The 18,202-nt window shown below is 45.3% G+C and overlaps 1 protein-coding gene across 3 annotated transcripts in view; it reads left to right on the forward strand.

Annotated features, from left to right (window-relative positions):
* LOC138259684 (C5a anaphylatoxin chemotactic receptor 1-like) overlaps nucleotides 1-18,202 on the forward strand; it is a 51,162-nt gene that overhangs the window by 22,077 nt on the left and 10,883 nt on the right. Inside the window, exons 2-3 of one of the 3 annotated variants that reach the window (XM_069207569.1) lie at nucleotides 393-481; nucleotides 11,996-18,183. The exons of 1 other annotated variant lie outside the window; for it this stretch is intronic. In XM_069207569.1, the coding sequence (XP_069063670.1) occupies nucleotides 12,018-13,091 (1,074 nt within the window). In that variant the 5' untranslated portion in view covers nucleotides 393-481; nucleotides 11,996-12,017 and the 3' untranslated portion in view covers nucleotides 13,092-18,183. Of the gene's footprint in view, nucleotides 1-392; nucleotides 482-11,995; nucleotides 18,184-18,202 lie in introns of those variants that run through there. One more of the 3 variants, XM_069207568.1, reaches the window with a different exon arrangement.

Here is an 18,202-nt window from a genome sequence, read left to right on the forward strand (position 1 = left end):
TTATCAATGTTATTGCTATTTTATATTATTTTATATCCCATTATGTTATCTTATGTAAAGTTATGTTGTGTTATGTTATGCTATGTTATTTTATTCATTGTTATTGCTATCTTATGTGATTGTTATGTTTTTTATTGTTATGTTGTTTTGTGTTATGTTATGTTCTGCTGAAAAATGTTGGTCATATCAAATTTAGAGGTTCATGACTATAAACAAAGATTATTTCAAGAAAAATTTAAGCAAGGCAAGAGAAAGCTCACCCACATGAGAGTCTTTTGACACCTATATAAGAAATGCCGATCTGTGGGAGAAGTGGCAATTTTTGTATTTCAGATCTTGTTGTTGTACATGAATAGACAATAAAGACAAATTTTCCTGTAAATTGCTGCTAGTTATGTGGAGAAAAATGAAAGTCAAAGCTTGGGAAGACTGGGAGAGCCAACGTGGCAATATGGCAGTGCCCAAAGGGCTGGTCTGACAGGTTAGTGTATAGTCTGTTTTTCTGGTTGTTGGTGGGCCTATATAATAATCTGGTGGGCCAGTTTTTACTGTTGATTTCCTTCGTATGACCACAAAAATTGTATGCAGCAGGCACAAATGCGTATAATCTCCAGTACCTTGCAAACCTCTTATATAGTGTTGGGCTTATTTATAAGAGGCCTGTACCGCCGGTGCGTCACTTTTTGTGCCACACTGGCGGTACTGGCTCCAGACCCATGTCTTCAAGGAAACACAAAGTCTCTTTGCATGACTTTTCACGGAATTATAGATGTGGAGTAAGGCAACGCAGCGCAGGTCACTGCATTCACTGCCTTACTTTGTGCAAGGGAGGCGTTCCATGGGTGTTGCATGGGTGTTCCCATGCAACATCCATGGATTTTGACTCATTTTGTAAACCTGGCAATGTGTCAAAAGCCTACGCCACCCCAGGGTTGGTATAAGGGTGACACAACGGGGAGAAATATCTTTATTTTTCTCTGTTTTCCCTCTTTCTATGTGTGATGCATTTTGCTGCACACAGAGGGCCTAATTATGACTTTGACGATCGGAATGATCTGACGCCAAAGCCACCAGAAGGAGAATGCCAACCTACTGGCGGCCTCCCCACCATTCATATTACTATGTTTCCACTGGGCAGACCGGCAGTAACATCGTATTACCAAGGTTCCGCTGGTCAGACAGTTGGAAACAGTGCCACGGCATAGGCCTTGGCTCCCTTAAGGGAGTTGAGGCCAATGCTGTGGCACAACAGCACACTCCGAATGTGTGCTGTCTACACAGCACACAATGCGGATTCCAAGGGTGCTGGCAGATGTGCCACTGCACTGCCCATGCCATTGGGGAAACCGCCATAAAAAGGCTGGCGGAGAGAACGACTCGTGATCAGCACGGTGGCGCTAAACTCAGCGCCACAGTCGCTGACCATGACTGTGACCGCCACCACTCACATCGGGATTCATGATCCTGGCGGTGGCGACGGTCCCTGACAGTCCGATTGCCAGGTTTGTAATCAGGCAGTCGGACTGCCAGGAGTGTGACGGTCCATCAACCACCGCGCCACTGCGCGTCCACGGATCACCAAACCCATAATGGGGGTGATAGAAAGGGGAAAAAGCCTATCGTTATTTTTTCTGTGCAGGAGGATGTGTCTTCCTGCACAAAAACAATCATCCCCCAACGTAGGCACCTTTGCACCATGATACAAGGGTGCCTGCGTTGGCGCATGGCAGTAATTTTCATGCCGGCACAGGGAAAAAGGACAGGAATGCAACTTATCTTTTAGCTACAACATATTACTCCTCTTTTGTTTTGAAGCAGGGCAGCGCAGCAAGAAGGCTTTCGTCACTGCCCTGTGTCAGAACATTGTAAAAACATTGTAAATTAGGCCATCTGTCTTTACAGGTTTAAAACAGACCAATTTGCAGACGTGGGTCACTTTTTTAGGTATCACATTAGCTATTTAAGGTCACTTTTATTTTGGTGCCTATTTTGTGTCCAAGGCCGACCAGGCAGAGAGCAGTTATATAAAATCCTCATCAATTAGCAAAAGAGCCAACAATGTCATAGTACACTAACACACAGTACACTCTTTTAAACTGTTAACCCGAGGTGTATAAACAGCATATGCAATGATCACCATTCATGGTTGTGCTTCCCCCGCTATTATGGGTAGTGCTCTATTGCTCCCTAGCTGGGTTTGAGGTGTATGTAAATCTCCAAGAGAACTAACATGGCACATTCAAATATCGCTTTGAAGCACCTCTAAAAATGTCACAAGAACAGCTGTAGAACAGGTTCTATCTCACAGCGCCAGGACAATTGCAGAATACGTAGATTTGCCCCATTTGTATTATATGGAGTAGGTGTTTGGGAATGCCTTTAACTTACTGCTGTTCAAAAACAAAGTTCCACAAATGTGTATGTCTGAATCTAGAAGGATGTTTGTAGAAGAATTGGACATTTTTTGGTTCAGTAAAATGAATGCCAGTTCCATAAAAAGCACCATGTGCAATAAATAGCCATTCACACTACCCTCGGTTTGCCACACTGAGGCACAGAATGTGACTTAGTGCTGGTTAATAGGGCCCTTTATTCTTCTATACTAAGTGTTCCAACTAAAGGTCCACAGTCCTTTGATAATAGGGTCTACAGCCATAACATAAAGCAGTTGAACTATATTAGACCTGACAGACTTAGGGTGGTCATCCCCAAAATTTTTGCCTGTCTCCCTCCATTTTTCTGACCCTGTTTTTGCTGGTTTTAGGACTCTGCACACTGCTGACCAGTACTAAAGTGCTTGTGCTCTCTCCCCTAAACATGGTAACATTGGCTCCTACCCAATTGGCATATTACATTTGCTTGTAAATCCCTAATACAGTGCACTAGAAGTGCCCAGGGCCTGTAACTTAAATTCCGCTAGTGGGCCTGCAGCACAGATTGTACCTCCCACATAAATAGCCCCCTAACCATGTCTCAGGCCTGCCATTTGAAAGGCTGTTTGTGCAGTTTCACTCCCACTTCGACTTGACGTTTAAAATTACTTGCCAAGCTTTTACCTACCCTTTTTTCTACATATAAGTCAGTTGCCCCTAAGGTAGGCCCTAGGTAACCCGAGGGCACGGTGCTATTTAAGTCAAAGGCAGGACATGTGCTTATGTGTTTTACATGTCCTGGAAGTGGACATGCAAAATTCAAATTCAATTGCTACTACTGTGAGGCCTGCGCCTCTCATAGGCCAGCATTAGAACTGCCCTTGTACTTTTAAGCGATAAATTCTGATCTGAAAGGAGTAGCTCTGCCATGTTTAGAATGGCCAGAATGGTAATAGAAAGTCCTACATACTGGTGAAGTTGGATTAAATAATACTTTTTTAGAAATGCTGCTTTAAGAAAGTGGGCATTTCTCTGTCCTTGCTGCCATCTGTGTCTTACAGGTTGTCTCCAGTCCACGTATGAGCTGTTCTGGTTGACTGCTCCCCTTGTGCAATAGCCATAAACACAGGACACTCAGCTACATCTGCATTCATTTGTATACAGATAGGTTTCCCTGGGCAGAAATGGTGGAGAGGCTCTCTTTTACATTTCAAAGGCCAGTGGCCTGCCCTCATGCAAAGGACTGATAACCCCACAATGGGATCCTGGCAGGCATGGCTGGGTTGAAAGGGAACGTGCGCACTTCAAAACCACTCTTTAAGGTTTCCCCCACTTCAAAGGCATTTTTGGCTATATATATTGGGTCTCTGACCCCACCAAATTAGATGCTTCTGGACCTGCAACTGGACTCTGTCAGAGGGACTGCCTGGCTGACCAAAGGACTCATCTGGACTGCTCTGCTGAGAAGGACTGCTACCCTGCTTGTTGCCCTGCTGCCTGCTGACCCCTGACTCTGCTGGAAGGACTCTGTCTTCCCCACAAGAAATCTATGCAGCGCCTGCCTCACAGCTCAAAAATCACTGCATCGCTTACCATATCGACGCAGCACCTGTTCCTTCTTTCCAGCGCATCAAGGATTTTCAACTCATTGTCCCTGGACATCAAAATATCCCCACATCACAGTGAGAAACCAGGGGTGCCCTCCTAGAAATTGACGCATTACCTTGCAGAGTGGAAAGAAACAACGCATTGTCTGTGCAGAGCCAGAAAATCTGACACAGCACCTTATTTTTCAACCCATCTCCGCCACTGTGGCCGCCGTGCATTGTTATTTTTTTATGCATCCCAGCACTGTGTGTTGAAAGAATACTACTACTGATTCTTAGGATTGAGACTCATTTAAACCTTTAAAAAGTGATATCTTGCTTTGTGCATATTGGATTTTTGTCATTTTGGTCATATTTTATTCAGATAAATATTATCTATTTTCCTAAGCTGCTGTGGAGTACGTTTTGTTGTGTTTTCACTGTGTTACTATATGAGTTATTGCACAAATACTTTACAAATACCTTCTAAGTTAAGCCTACTTTGTGCCAAGCTACCAGAGGTTGAGCACAGGATAATTTGGATTGTGTTGTGACACACCCTGACTTGGATTGTGGTCCCTACTTGGACAAAGGTGTGTACCTCTGACAACTAGAGACCCAATTTCTAATATTGGTGATCAGCAGTAGGATAGAACTTTTATTCGTGCAGTGCCATACAAAAGCTATGTGGACACTACCTACCCACAGTTAAAGACCATTTAAAAAAAATTCTGCAAGTTTTCCCTGCTTGAAATTTTTCATCCATCATGTCTCTGGCTGGGTCCAGAAGTGGAGCTGAGGAGTTTGACCGGGCTAAACTGGAGGATTACACAGTCTCCCAGCTGAAGGGCTTTGCAAAGATATAGGATACCTGCCTGTGGAGCCTCCAAGAAGGGGAATTTTTCAACAGTCGTTGAGGGCCTGAGCAGAGTCCTGCACCAAAGAGAATGATGAGTTGGGGGAACATGAGAAGGACTCTTCGGAAGAACTGTCAACAGCAGTTGGGGATGATACATTTGTGCCTCCTGTGAGACCAGAATGCAGAGTCTCAAGATATGGTCTGACTGCAGAGAAAAGGAGAGAGGAGAGAGAATTCAGCCTGCAGTTGGCAAAATCAAAAATGGAGACAGAGGAGAGGAAAGCTGTGGCTGAAAGGGCCTTAGCTAAAAAGAAACTTCTATTGGCTTATGAACTGAGTCTGAGAGAGCTGGAGCTCAAGGCTAGGTAGTCTGAATCCAGTAGTGATGGTGGCAGCATACATGCAGGACCTTCTGGAGACAAGAAGGTTTGTATAACCAAGGACTGGGTGCCAAGTTATGTGGTGGGAGATGACATTGATAAGTGTTTTTCTTGTTATGAAGTTGCACTGAGGTCATGTGGTCCCTGAAGAGCAGTGGGGGGAAGGTCTGTGGAAAAACATGCCAACACTTGGGAGGGAAACACTTCTGACATTAGAGGTTGGGGACGAGACCAAGAACACTCCCATGAATGCCATTTTGATTGCCAAATTTGGGCTGACTCCTGAGAAGTATCGCCAAAGATTCAGGGACAGTAACAAGCTCCCCAACCAATCCTGGGTAGATTTAATTGATTTCTCCAGTAAGGCACTTAATGGCTGGGTGTGGGGCAGCAAAATCAGTGATTATGTTGGGCTCTACAATTTAATCCTGAGAGAGCACATGCTCAGTATTCTTTTTACAGAGTTGTGCCAGAACCTAGTTGACAGTAAATTGACTGATCCCGGAAGGTTGCTGAGGAGGCAGACCTCTGGGCTAACACCAGAGTGCCCAAAATGGTATCTGGTGGGGACACCCACAAAGGTGGTCAGAGTTACCAACAGAAGAAAGAGGGGGGAGAAAAATGTAAAAATAAGGAATTTTCTAAAGGCCCCTAAAATAACTCCTAAGGGAGTTGTAGTAACCAGTCCCAGTCTGATCCTAAGAAGAAAGGGTTCTATGATCCCAAGACAGGGAGATTTGTACCTTAATGTACAGAGTGCTCCATGTATGGTCACTCTAAAGGGTGACTCTAAATGTCCAGAGAGGGCACATCCCCCCACTGGTAGGCAAACATCTGGTTTGGCTGGTGCAGCACTCGGGGAGGAGATAATCCCAGATAGTTTTGGGGAGCAGATAGAGGTAACCATAGTGTCCCTGTGGAATGCAGATATGGTGCCAAAAGCCCACATGCCTGCCAATACTTCTAAGTATAGGCATTAAGTCACCATTAATGGGCAACAGGTGGAGGCTCTGCATGACACAGGAGCCAGCATGAAAACTGTCAAGTGTCAGCTGGTATCAGCAGAGCAGGTCCTACTGAACACATTCCACCAAGTCATAGCCACTGACAATCTTGAGAGCCATCTACCGGCGGCTCTAGTTCCCTCTGAGTGGGAGGTCTCTGGTATTCTGAAAGTAGCTGTGAGCCCTGCCATGTCTGTAGATTGTCTGTTAGGCAATGACCTGGAGCACACTACCTGGCGGTGGAGCACACTAACTGGCAGGAGGTAGTGCTCAGGTTTCATTTGGAGATGATGGGAATGCCTGAGTGGGTCTAGATAACCACATGATCCATGACTACCCAGGAAGGGAGTCAAGGGTGTCTGGAGCCTGACAGAATGGCCCAGACAGCTGCCAAGGAGGGAGCAAGGGGTGTGGTAAACCAGTCACAGAAGTTCCCACTGTGTAGGTTGACGGGGTCCTTGAGAAGGAGAAGGCCCCTGAGCTGACCGTGGAGGGCATTGCCGCTATAGCTGACCTACCTGAGCTTGCTGGCTGGGACGTTGAGTATGGGCCCACCAGGGAGGAATTCTGCAAAACACAGAAAGAGTGTCACACTCTTGAGGGCTTGAGGCGACAGGCCTCAGCCCATGCAGCAGGTGAAGCCTCTGGGGATCACCTGATTTACTGGGAGAATGATCTCCTAGATAGCGAGCCTAATGCTCCAGATACTGGAGCAGCATGTGTACTGGTGGTCTCCCAGTGTTACCAGGCCTTCATACTCAGTTTGGTACATGACATACCCCTGACAGGACATTTAGGACAAGACAAGACTTTTGCCAGTCCTGTCGCCCACTTCTATTAGCCCAGAATTAAGACAGCCTCAGTACATTCTGTATGTCTGGTCCCACCTGCCAGGCCAGTGGGAAATCAGTGAAAAAGTTGAAAGCTTCCCTCATCCCACTTCCTGTTGTTGGTACCCCCTTTGAAAGGCAGCTCTAGGCAAGAGGTTCATCCTGGGCTTGGTGGGCCATGCCACACGCTACCCAGAGGCAATCCCTCTGAGGAAGGTGACTGCACATATGGTGACCAAAACATTGATGGGGATCTTTACCTGTGTGGGGTTCCCAAAAGGGAAAGTGTCTGACAGAAGCTCTAACCTTATGTCTGCATACATGCACTCCATGTGGAATGCTTGTGGTGTAAGCAACACACCGTCAATCCAATGGTCTAGCAGAGAGATTCAACAAGACCTTGAAGGGCATGATTGCAGGCATACCTGAGGCCATGAGGCATAAGTGGGATGTCCTCTTGCCATGCCTTCTCTTTGCCTACTAGGAGGTGCCACAGAGAGGAGTAGGGTTCAGCTCCATTGAACTCCACCCTGGCCCCCCTGTTAGGGGACCTCTCAGCATTTTCAAGGAAGGAGGGGTGGGGGAAAGCTCCCAGGACCCCCCCCTCCCCCACCAGGATGTGGTCAACCACATGCTGCCCCTCCACACCCAGATGCACTGCTTCTGGAAAAAGGGCAAAAGCAACCTTGAGGCAAGTCAAGGGTAATGAATCGCTGGTATGACCAGAAGGCCACTCTGGTGGAGTTTCAACCTAGTGAAAAAGTATGGGTCATGGAGCCAATAGAGCCCAGAACTCTCCAGGACAGCTGAACTGGCCCCTAACAAAGAACATAAGGGGGAGGCCACTTACTTAGTGGACTTAGTGGACCTCCAGACCCCTAGAAGCACCCAAAGGGTGCTCCATGTAAAGAGACTCAAGCCTCACTTTGAAAGGTCCGAAGTGACCATGCTCCTTGAGACAGATGAGGGTGTGAAGGAGGAGAGTGAACCGCTCCCTGACCTCTCTGCACAGGAAAGCGATAGGTCAGTGGTGGGTGTCAATCCCTCCGACTCCCTGACCCTAGAACAATGAGGTGACTGTTACCAGTTACTGGGACAGTTTTCCTCCCTGTTTTACCTCGCTCCAGGACTCACACATCCGTGCGTCTATGACATTGATACAGGAGACAGTCCCCCTGTAAAGAAAACTATTTATAGGTTGTCAGACAGGATGAAGGCCAGCATCATGGAGGAAGGTGTCAAGATACTAGCTTTAGGGGTGATTGAAACACCTCTAACAGTCCCTGGTCCAGCCCAGTGGTATTGGTACCAAAGGCTGCCCCACGAGGTGCCAAACCAGAACTCCGGTTCTGTGTGGACTACTGAGGCCTCAATTCCATCACCAAGACTGACGGAAACCCCATCCCTAGAGCTGATGAGCTCATTGACAGGCTAGGTGCTGCCAAATTCCTCAGTCCTGTTGATTTGACATCAGGGTACTGGCAGATCACTTTGACTGAGGGGCCAAAAGAGGTCAGCATTCTCAACCTCAGAGGGACATTATCAGTTCCAGGTAATGCCCTTTAGCTTGAGGAATGCCCCTGCTACCTTCCAACGGTTAGTTAACAGGGTCCTGGCTGGTAAAGAAGTGTTCTGTGCCACCTACTTTGATGACATTGCCTTCTACAGTGATAGCTGGGAAGAACACCTGCTTAACCTCCAAGAGGTGCACCAGGTCCTGCAACAGGCAGGACTGACAATCAAGGCCAGTAAGTGGCAGATTGGGCAGGGTTCCATAGTGTATTTGGGACACCTAGTAGGTGGCGGCAAGGTGCAGCCCCTTGAAACAATCATGAAACAATCATGGCTTGGCAACCACCTAAAACCCAAACTGAAGTGAGATCCTTTCTAGGCTTCACTGGCTACTACAGAAGATTTGTCAAGGGATACAGCATCATTGTTGCCTCCTTAACTGAGCTGATGTCTAAGAAGCAGCCCACGTTGGTGAACTGGACAGAGGCTTGTCAGAAAGCCTTTGATTCCCTCATAAATCCATGTATACAGCACATGTGCTCAGGACCGCTGATTACTCCAAGGAATTCATAGTGGAGATGGATGCTTCAGAGCATGGCATATGGGCAGTCTAAGCACAGCTGAATGAGGAATGCCTAGACCAGCCAGTAGCCTTCATTAGCTAAAGGTTACTTCCACAGGACCAGAAGTGGAGTGTATTTGCTGTGGTCTGGGCTCTGAAGAAGCTGAAAGCATACCTGTTCAGGACTCACTTCAGGGTTCAGACAGGCCAGAGGCCCCTCAGATGGCTTATGCAGGTGAGGGGTGAAAATTCTAAACTTTTGAGGTGGGCCATCTTCCTACAGAGAATGGACTTTATGGTGCAGCATCGCCTGGGGACTGACCAGGCCAATGCTGATGGTCTCTCCGGATTATTCGTCCTTAGCAATAAGAGATCCCAAGGAGTTGGGCAGTTGTCCCCATTTTCATCTGGGGGGCACATATTAGACCTGACAGCCTTAGGGGGGTCGTCCCCCAACTTTTTCCCTGCCTCCCTCCATTTTTCTGACCCTGTTTTTGCTGGTTTTAGGACTTTGCACACTTCACCACTGCTGACCAGTCCTAAAATGCTTGTGCTCTCTCTCCCTTAAACATAATAACATTAGCTCGTACCTAATTGGTATATTTAGTTTACTTGTAAGTTCCTAGTACAGTGCACTAGAAGTGCCCAGGTTCTGTATATTAAATGCTACTGGTGTGCCTGCAGCACTGATTGTGCCACCCACATAAGTAGCCCCTTTACCATGTCTCAGGCCTGCCACTTGCAGAGCCTGTGTGCGCAGTTTCACTGCCACTTTGGCTTGGCAATCAAAACTACTTGTCAAACCTCCCTTTTTCTACATATATGTCACCCCTAAGATAGGTCCTAGGTAACCCATAGGGCAGGGTGCTATATAAGGCAAAGGCAGTACATATACGTATGTGTTTTACATGTCTGGTAGTGAAAAACTCACAAATTTGTTTTCCACTACTGTGAGGCCTGCTCCTCTCGTAGGCCAGCAGTAGAAATGCCCTTATATACTTTTAAGTGGTAGATTCTGATCTGAAAGGAGTAGCCCTGTCATGTTTAGCATGGTCAGAATGGGTATAGAAAGTCCTACTTACAGGTGAACTTGGATTTAATATTACTATTTTAGAAATGCCTCTTTTAGAAAGTGGCCATTTATCTGCAGTTACTGCCTTCTGTGCCTTACAGCCTGTCTCCAATCCATGTCTGGGCTGTGCTGGTTGACAGCTCCCCTTGTTCATTCCATCCAGACAGCCATAAACACAGGACACTCAGCTGCATCTGCATTCATCTGCATATAGGTAGGTTTCCTTGGGGAGGAACGATGGAGGGGCTCCCTCTTACACTTCAAAGGCCAGTGGCCTGTTCTCACACAAAGGACTGATAATCCCCCACAGGGATTCTGGCAGAAAGGGCAGGGCTGAAAGGGCAACATGCACTTTAGAACCACTCTTCGAAGTTTCCCCCACTTCAAAAGCATTTGTGGCTATATAGTTTGGGTCTCTCACCCCACCAAATCAGACATGTCTGGCCCTGCAATAGACTCTGTCAGAGGGACTGCCTAGCTGCCCAAAGGACTCATCTGGACTGCTTTGCTGAGAGGGCCTTCTGCCCTGCTGCCTGCTGGCCTCTTACTCTACTGGAAGGACTCTGCCTTCCCCACAAGTACTCTCCAAGGGCTTGGATTGAGCTTGCCTCCTATTCTGAAGTCTCAGGGCCACAAAGACTTCACCGAAGAGAAGGAAATCCCTGTGCAGAAATTGATGCAGTGCCTTTGGCAAGAAAATTGTAGCATTGCCAACCGGATCCACACAGAGGCTGCTCCTTCTTACTTGCGCATTAAGGATTTTCAAAGCATCATCCCTGGGCATCAAAATATACCTGCACCGCAGTGAAGAGCCAAGACTGCGCTCCTGGAATCTGACCCATCACCTTGCAGCGTGGAAAGAAACAATGCATTGTCTGTGCTGCACCACAAAATGCAACGCAGCACCTTATTTTTCAACGCATCTCCTCTTCTGCAGCCCAGTGGGTCGTTATTTTTGACACATCACAGATACTGTGTTAAAAGAATGCAACCACTGATTCTTCAGGATTGAAACTCATTTAATCCTTTAAAAAGTGATATATTGACTTGTGCATATTGGATTTATGTCCTTTTGGTCTTATTTTATTTGGCTAAATATTATCTATTTTCCTAAGTGGTGGGGAGTACTTTTTGTGGTGCTTTCACTCTGTCACTGAATGAGTTAGCGCACAAATACTTTACACATTGCCCTCTAAGTTAAGCCTGCCTACTCTGCACCATGCTACCAGAGGGTGAGCAGAGGATAATTTTGATTGTAGTGTGACTTACCATGACCAGGATTGTGTTCCCTACTTGGACAAAGGGTATATGACTCTGCCAACTAGAGACCCAATTTCTAAAAAAACACAACATTGCATAAACCAGTTAAGTGGCTGAATTAGATGGAGACATTCACAAAACAATAATATTTTCTTATGAGTCAGCTTTGGTAAACTTGTGCCTGTAAGGCAATTACCTATACCCTCTGTGAGAATATAATTTTATCCAATTACTCCAAATATACTTCGTTTATAGCACTTCAGCTCTACAGTGGGATAGGATGTTCTAATAGAATAACCTAGAGAAGCCACTGGCCTAGATGGTGGCTTCTCTGCCAACTCAGTGTAAACATAACCTTATAGGGCAGACAAGAGATGCTTTCTTTTAATTTAAATTACATTTAAGCTGCATAGTCACATCTGCCCAACCCCCCCCCCCTTTCCCTCACATACAGAACTTACAAAGACTGCCAGAAACTATAACAAGCTCTATGAGGGATTGAAGCAAAGCTTCATTTTTTACATGATAATTAATTGACTTTTTCGTTCTTTTTTGAAGGTGCCACACAGACTAGGAGAAGATGAGTATCGAGTATGACTACTATGGGAACGACACAAGTGACAATGACTCACTGTGGATCAATTTCACCTTGCCAGACTTCCATGCCCCTGCATCGCCTCCTACGCTAAGCACAGTGAGAGTGCTTTCCCTTGTGATCTACTGCATTGTATTCCTTCTTGGGGTTCCAGGGAATGCTGTGGTTATCTGGATGACTGGCTATGAAATGAAAAGAACAGTGAACACTGTTTGGTTCTTAAACCTCGCCATTGCAGACTTCCTCTGCTGTTTGGTGATACCGTTTTCCATCATGCTGCCACTCCTTGACTATCATTGGCCCCTGGGTTCATTTGCATGCAGGATCATCCCTTCTGTGTATCTACTGAATATGTATGCCAGCGTCCTCATCCTCACTGCCATCAGCATGGATCGGTGCATTCTAGTTATGAAGCCTATCTGGTGCCAGAATCATCGCACTATTCAGAAAGCCGTAGTAGCTTCTCTGTCACTGTGGATATTTGCGCTTCTCCTGACCAGTCCTGCTTTCATTTTCAGAAAGGTTAACATTTACAAGACAATCAACAAGACCACTTGCAATGCACATTATGGCATCGCTGGTGATTATGCCCAAAATGTGGAGACCTCAATTGCTGTTTTTCGGTTCTTGTTCGGATTCATCTGTCCATTCCTGGCCATCACACTTTGTTACACCTTGCTTATCATAAAAGTCAGTCGCAGCCACTTCAGCCGTTCAAATAGGATGCTAAAAATGATTCTTGTTGTGATTGTTGGGTTTTTTGTTTGTTGGTTTCCCTACCATGTGTCTGGTCTTATACTGGCCACTAGCTCACCCAAGTCAGACCTTTTCAAGTCAACAAATGCTGTGGATTCTCTGCTCATCAGTGTTGCCTTTGTCAACAGCTGTATAAACCCTGTTATCTATGTGATCGCGGGGCAGGACTTTAAGGAGAAATTTCAGAAGTCTATAAAGACCATACTCAGAAATGTACTGACGGATGACCTATCTTCGTCGTTTGCAGACAGTAAGAAGACCAAGTCAACTACTGAGGAAAGACAGACTGACACAGTTGTCTGAGACCACCACATCCTGGGGATATTCTTCCAAGACTCATCTTTATTGCTGAATGGCTGATCCTGGAGGTCGCTGGTCTTGCCCACTGGTTTAGATTTTATGTTAAAAGTTCCAGGGCACTTTAGCATGAAACCTATAGATAGCAATGTGCCTCCTTTAAATCAAGTAACTACTTGTAGAGCCACCTTTGTTACAAAGATATTAAAAAATGCCATTGCTCATCAAATCGATTTTGTTGAGATATGCGGGAAGGTTAAAGAAGATGAGTCACAATTTAGAGACGCAGCAAAAAGCAGGTAGTAGAAAAGGATATATAAAGAAAAGAGTGGTGATGCCATAGTGCGCTATTAACATAACCTGAGTTTCAATTTTGGGACTTAGGAGACAAAGGCCCAGATTTAGGAAAAGTGTTGCTTTACATCATGAAGAGCCACTTTTCTTCTGTCCCCCTGCATCCCCCAAACGCCACTATGTGTGCAACATATTTAAGATACAGTGCACCATGGCGGTATTAGGAACAATAGCGTCAACATTTTTTACGCAAATGTGGCGCTAGGCTTCAATAGGCTTTTGAAATGATGCAAAAAATGGCGCAATGAAATCTTGGAAATTTCAGTGCACCATTTTTGTGGGCCTCCTTGCGCCAGAACACCCCCTTTGCATACATTTTGCATGGCGTGTGCATAATGTGGGGCAAAGGGTTGCAAAGTGGCGCATTGCATGCATTGCACCACTTTGTAGAATGGTGCAGCTTTTTTGTCAATCTAATGCCACATTAGCATTACAAAAATGATGCTAGTGTGGCATTAAACGACGCAAGGCGATCCTTAAATTTGGGCCAAAATATCTTGCTTTATCACCAACAAGAGGGAAAGTTAGTGCACAGCATCTCATGAGTAACAAAATATTTCACAAGTATGGAAATATGTTATTAAATAGGTCTGGCAAAACTACATCTGAAATAAGGTGAAACAGGCAGAGACATTTTGACTTTTTTAGGAGTCTGAACCACCTGTGTCTTTAATTTTATTTTTTATCAGTTACAGTGCATTAATGTGACTCCATGTACTAATGGTATGCACTCTTAAAGTTGTTTCAAAACTTTGTTGATAAATTTTCTTCATTGAATTTTTTGCTCATATTTTCAAGTGTTGAACAAGATCTAAGGAGAAATTTCATCACGGACACAGAACAATGCTTTTCGGCAATCAAATTCCCTTCAAATTCAGGGTAATTTTCTCAAGGAAATCAAAAATCAGGATGATACAGCGGTTCAAGAATACTTGGTGAAGATTACTTCCTGCAGATACTACTTGTTAAGCAGTAGTAAACCAAACGCCCCAGGTGGGTAGTGGCTGGATCACAGTCTGGTCTGCTTTGATAGTATGTGAACAACCACAAACCCATGAATTTCTGAAATCTTCTCCGACCCTTTCCTACATAAGAAATGGTCTGCTGGATTCTTCAGCAAAAGGCTAAAGTAACTACCTTTCCAGTGAGATGAGGAGAACAGGTTACTCTCAAAATAGAAGGGGGTCTGGTGGCATGGATTTTTCGATAGGGAAAAGTATTTTCTCCATCATAAAAAAATAAGAAAAAAGTGCATTTGCGCAGAGAGTCTCCTTTCCCCAATACATAGTTTCACTGTGGATACAAGTCCACACCAGGGAAATAGCAAATGTCATATGGCATTTCCAGCAGTACACCTGAAAAGCTGGCATAGGTTACCTGTTGTACTATTGGAAGTGTTTGTGAATTCCCAAAAGTCGTAGATTTACACCCCTGCATAGGAGAAGGTGTGGATGTAAACGTATGACTATTTTGTGAAGCATGCTCATTGAGTTTTAAATTCAAGAGAATGTACTCTAGATTTTCAAATGTTACGGAAAGCTGGTACATATTGGATTAAATACCATCACCTGTGCATCATGAAGACATTGTAAGTCGTTGAGTTAAGTGACAACAAAAATGAACCTGGACAAAGACATGAGTTATTTCATAAAGTTAAGGAAACACAAAGTGATGTCCATGTAACTTATAGTTCAAGGAATTATATAATGCAGAATGTATAGTTATCCAGCTACCTTTCTACAACCAACGTTTATATTTGTGTGTTACTTGTTTCTTTATATGAAAAAGGAAACTTTGGGTGCTGAGCTATAAAATACATGTGGAGTGAGTAGTGTGAAAAGACGCATGCCAGCACACTGCTTGCAAAGTCAATATACAATGGTTTGTAAATCACCTACAAAAGGTGCTGCAGTTTAGAAAGAGCATTAAAATGAAAATCAATTCCTGCCTCTTGCAAGGAACTCTCTGAGGCGATCCCGCCGCTATTGTGGAGTAGCGTCGCCCTGCAGCTAAATGGCAGCAGAAAAATAAAATTATAATACAAGTATTGTTTTATCATTTTAGTTTTTGCTTTCTCCTTGTAGGAAAAGGCGGAGCAGGGCGATCGTCATCAGCGGGGGGAGGAGGAGTAGTGTGCTCTCTAAGTGTGCATGTCGGTTTAACTGGCCGTCCAAGGCCGACCAAACTGACATGCGCACTTACAACTCTCCACCCGCACTGTCTATCACAGCCTGGGTGAAGAACCAATGCAGGCTCCGAGCCCCCACCTGAGCAGCATTTCATGCCACCCAGACCAATCCAAGCTCTTCTCTCATTCTGGGTAACAGCATGAGAGAAGTGTCTGGACTAGGCGGGGAGAGAAGACGCAGAGAAGCACGAGGCGGCGAGGAACACCAAGGCGGCATGCAGCAGATGTGTGGGTTTTTATTTTTTTTTATTATTCAGACCTCCCACATGAACATGCCCCTGCACATCCCCGCCCCCCTGCAACCCAGTCCCACTGAGCGTTATTAAAAGCAGCTGCCCCTGAACTCTAACATAGCAATTACCAATTATACCCCCATCAGCTAAGTATTGTTAACTTTAAGGGAAATTACGTAAAGAAACAAAGCTTTTTGCCAATTCATGAAAGTGTATCATAAACTTGAAATGCTGGCATAGAGTGTATTAATGAGAGACCTATTGTATCAAAGTGCAAGCCAACAGTCGAAAGTTAATCCACGAATCATGGCTGAGTGATATGTAAAAATGCAAAAGGCTGCCAGGTGTAAATTTGCCTAATGCAATATCATAAATTCTGCATTTACAGAAACTCTTTGTATCCTAGTTTATAGAGACTATAACACTAAATAAAGCTATAGTCTTTGACATCTTCAGCAGATAATAGCTTCCAAAGGGATAGAAAATCAAGAAATGTAAGAAGAGTATAACATTTTATTTAAATCGAGTTAGAGTAAACACTCAAACTGCCGTCAAACGCCCGTCTACTGTGCAAGCTGTCATGTAACCTCAAAAATAAAACATGTTTTACCGACTTTTACTATACTCGGTGCTGCTTCCCTGCATAATGTCTGCTCTGGCCCTGCTCTCTGTAATTACATCCCACATGTGTTGTTGCACCCCCCTGGTACTGAAAGGCAGTCATACTTTCATGTTATCTCCGGATGTTGTTCTTTGGTATTCAACATGTCAGGCTGATGTGGATAATGTCACTCTGGGCAGTTACAAAAAACTCCCATTAAAATTTTAAGGTCGAGCACGCAAGCGCTTTGACTTGTTATATGTATTGTGGGCTTTTAACCACGCCCACCTCATGACCATCACTTTAACTCGTTCATGGGCCTGCCTTTCAAAAATCACTTGATGTCATTGGTACTTGCTTTACATTTGTCACGCCTTGAGGCTGTTTTTATCACGCTTGCAGACTACCCTCACACCGTGCAGACTACCCTTATTACATAGATTATTGCAGGATTGCCGATAAAATTCAGAGTGAAAGAACTATCTCTGTTGTCTCTCCCCTTCGTGCTGCATGGCAGCCATGGTACTCACAGCGCAAACAGGCACAGTGTGAACTTGATCGGCGGTATAAGAGCGCTGGTCATATTGTTCACAGTTACCTAATCAGAATAATTTCTTGTGGCTCGCCCCTTAAAACACTTGAAATTGGTGAATGCTTTACTAAAACAGAAATTCTCAAAGTGAAATCGGCTCTCCCGGCACAGAGGAAGAGTTGATACTGCAATACTCACTGCAATACTTCAATACTCACTGCACTTGGGAAACTCGTCCCATAATGCTTTGCAAGCAATCGTTTTCAAAAATCTTTTCTCGTAACTCAGCCTGTGGCAGTCCTAGGACAATGGGGCCAAAATGTTCACAATAACGTGCCCTTTCTGTCTACATCATCTTTGGGTCCCCACACTAGGTTAGTGGGGACCTCAAAATAATAACCCCCCCACCATTCAGTGTAAGTATAATATTTCTCATGGTTGGATCTTTTGTTTTATAAGTAACAGGTGGTTATGTTTTAAGGGCCTTTTTTGTAATGTCATTGTTATGGACCTATTAGGTCTAAATATTTGTAATGTATTATGCTCTCTAGCTGTTAAATATATGGAGTTACATGACTATGGTGGTCATTACAACCTCGGCGGCCTTTTAACGAGACCGCGAGGGACCGCCGTGCGGCAGACCGCCAGTAGTGGCGGTTTGCCGCTCAGCGTATTATGACTGTTGGCTGCTCTCCGTCCTTTTTCCGCCGGAGAGCCGCCAACAGCCATACTGGGGGGCGGCGGGGAAGTGGAGGTTGGTCCACCTTCACCGCCACGCCAACAGAACACCGCCCACCGAATCACGTCCTGTGATTCGGCGTGGCAGTGTTCTGTTAGCGGTGTGGTGTTGGCGGAGCAGCCCCCATGGCTCCCGTCACCTCCCGGAGGATCGACGGAACAGTTAAGTCGATCGTCCCTTAGGGGAGGGAGGCGGGGGGTGTTGTGTGCTGTGTGGGTGCATGGGGGTGTGCGTCTGTGTATGTAGAGGGGGTGTGTGAGTGCGTGTATGCTTGCGGGGTGTTGCGTGTTTTGGGAATGAGTGTGTGTATGTCTGTATGGATGTGTGCGTGTATGTTTGCATGTGGGTGTGCGTGTCTGACTGTGTGTGTGTATGTTGGAATGTATGTCGGTGTGTGTGCGTGTGTGTGTGTGTTGGTGGTGCCTGCGTGCGTGTCGTGTGTGTGTGAGTTATGTGATGTTGGGGGTCGG

The sequence above is a fragment of the Pleurodeles waltl genome, chromosome 9 (genome assembly GCF_031143425.1).
Source record: "Pleurodeles waltl isolate 20211129_DDA chromosome 9, aPleWal1.hap1.20221129, whole genome shotgun sequence".
Taxonomy (NCBI): domain Eukaryota; kingdom Metazoa; phylum Chordata; class Amphibia; order Caudata; family Salamandridae; genus Pleurodeles; species Pleurodeles waltl.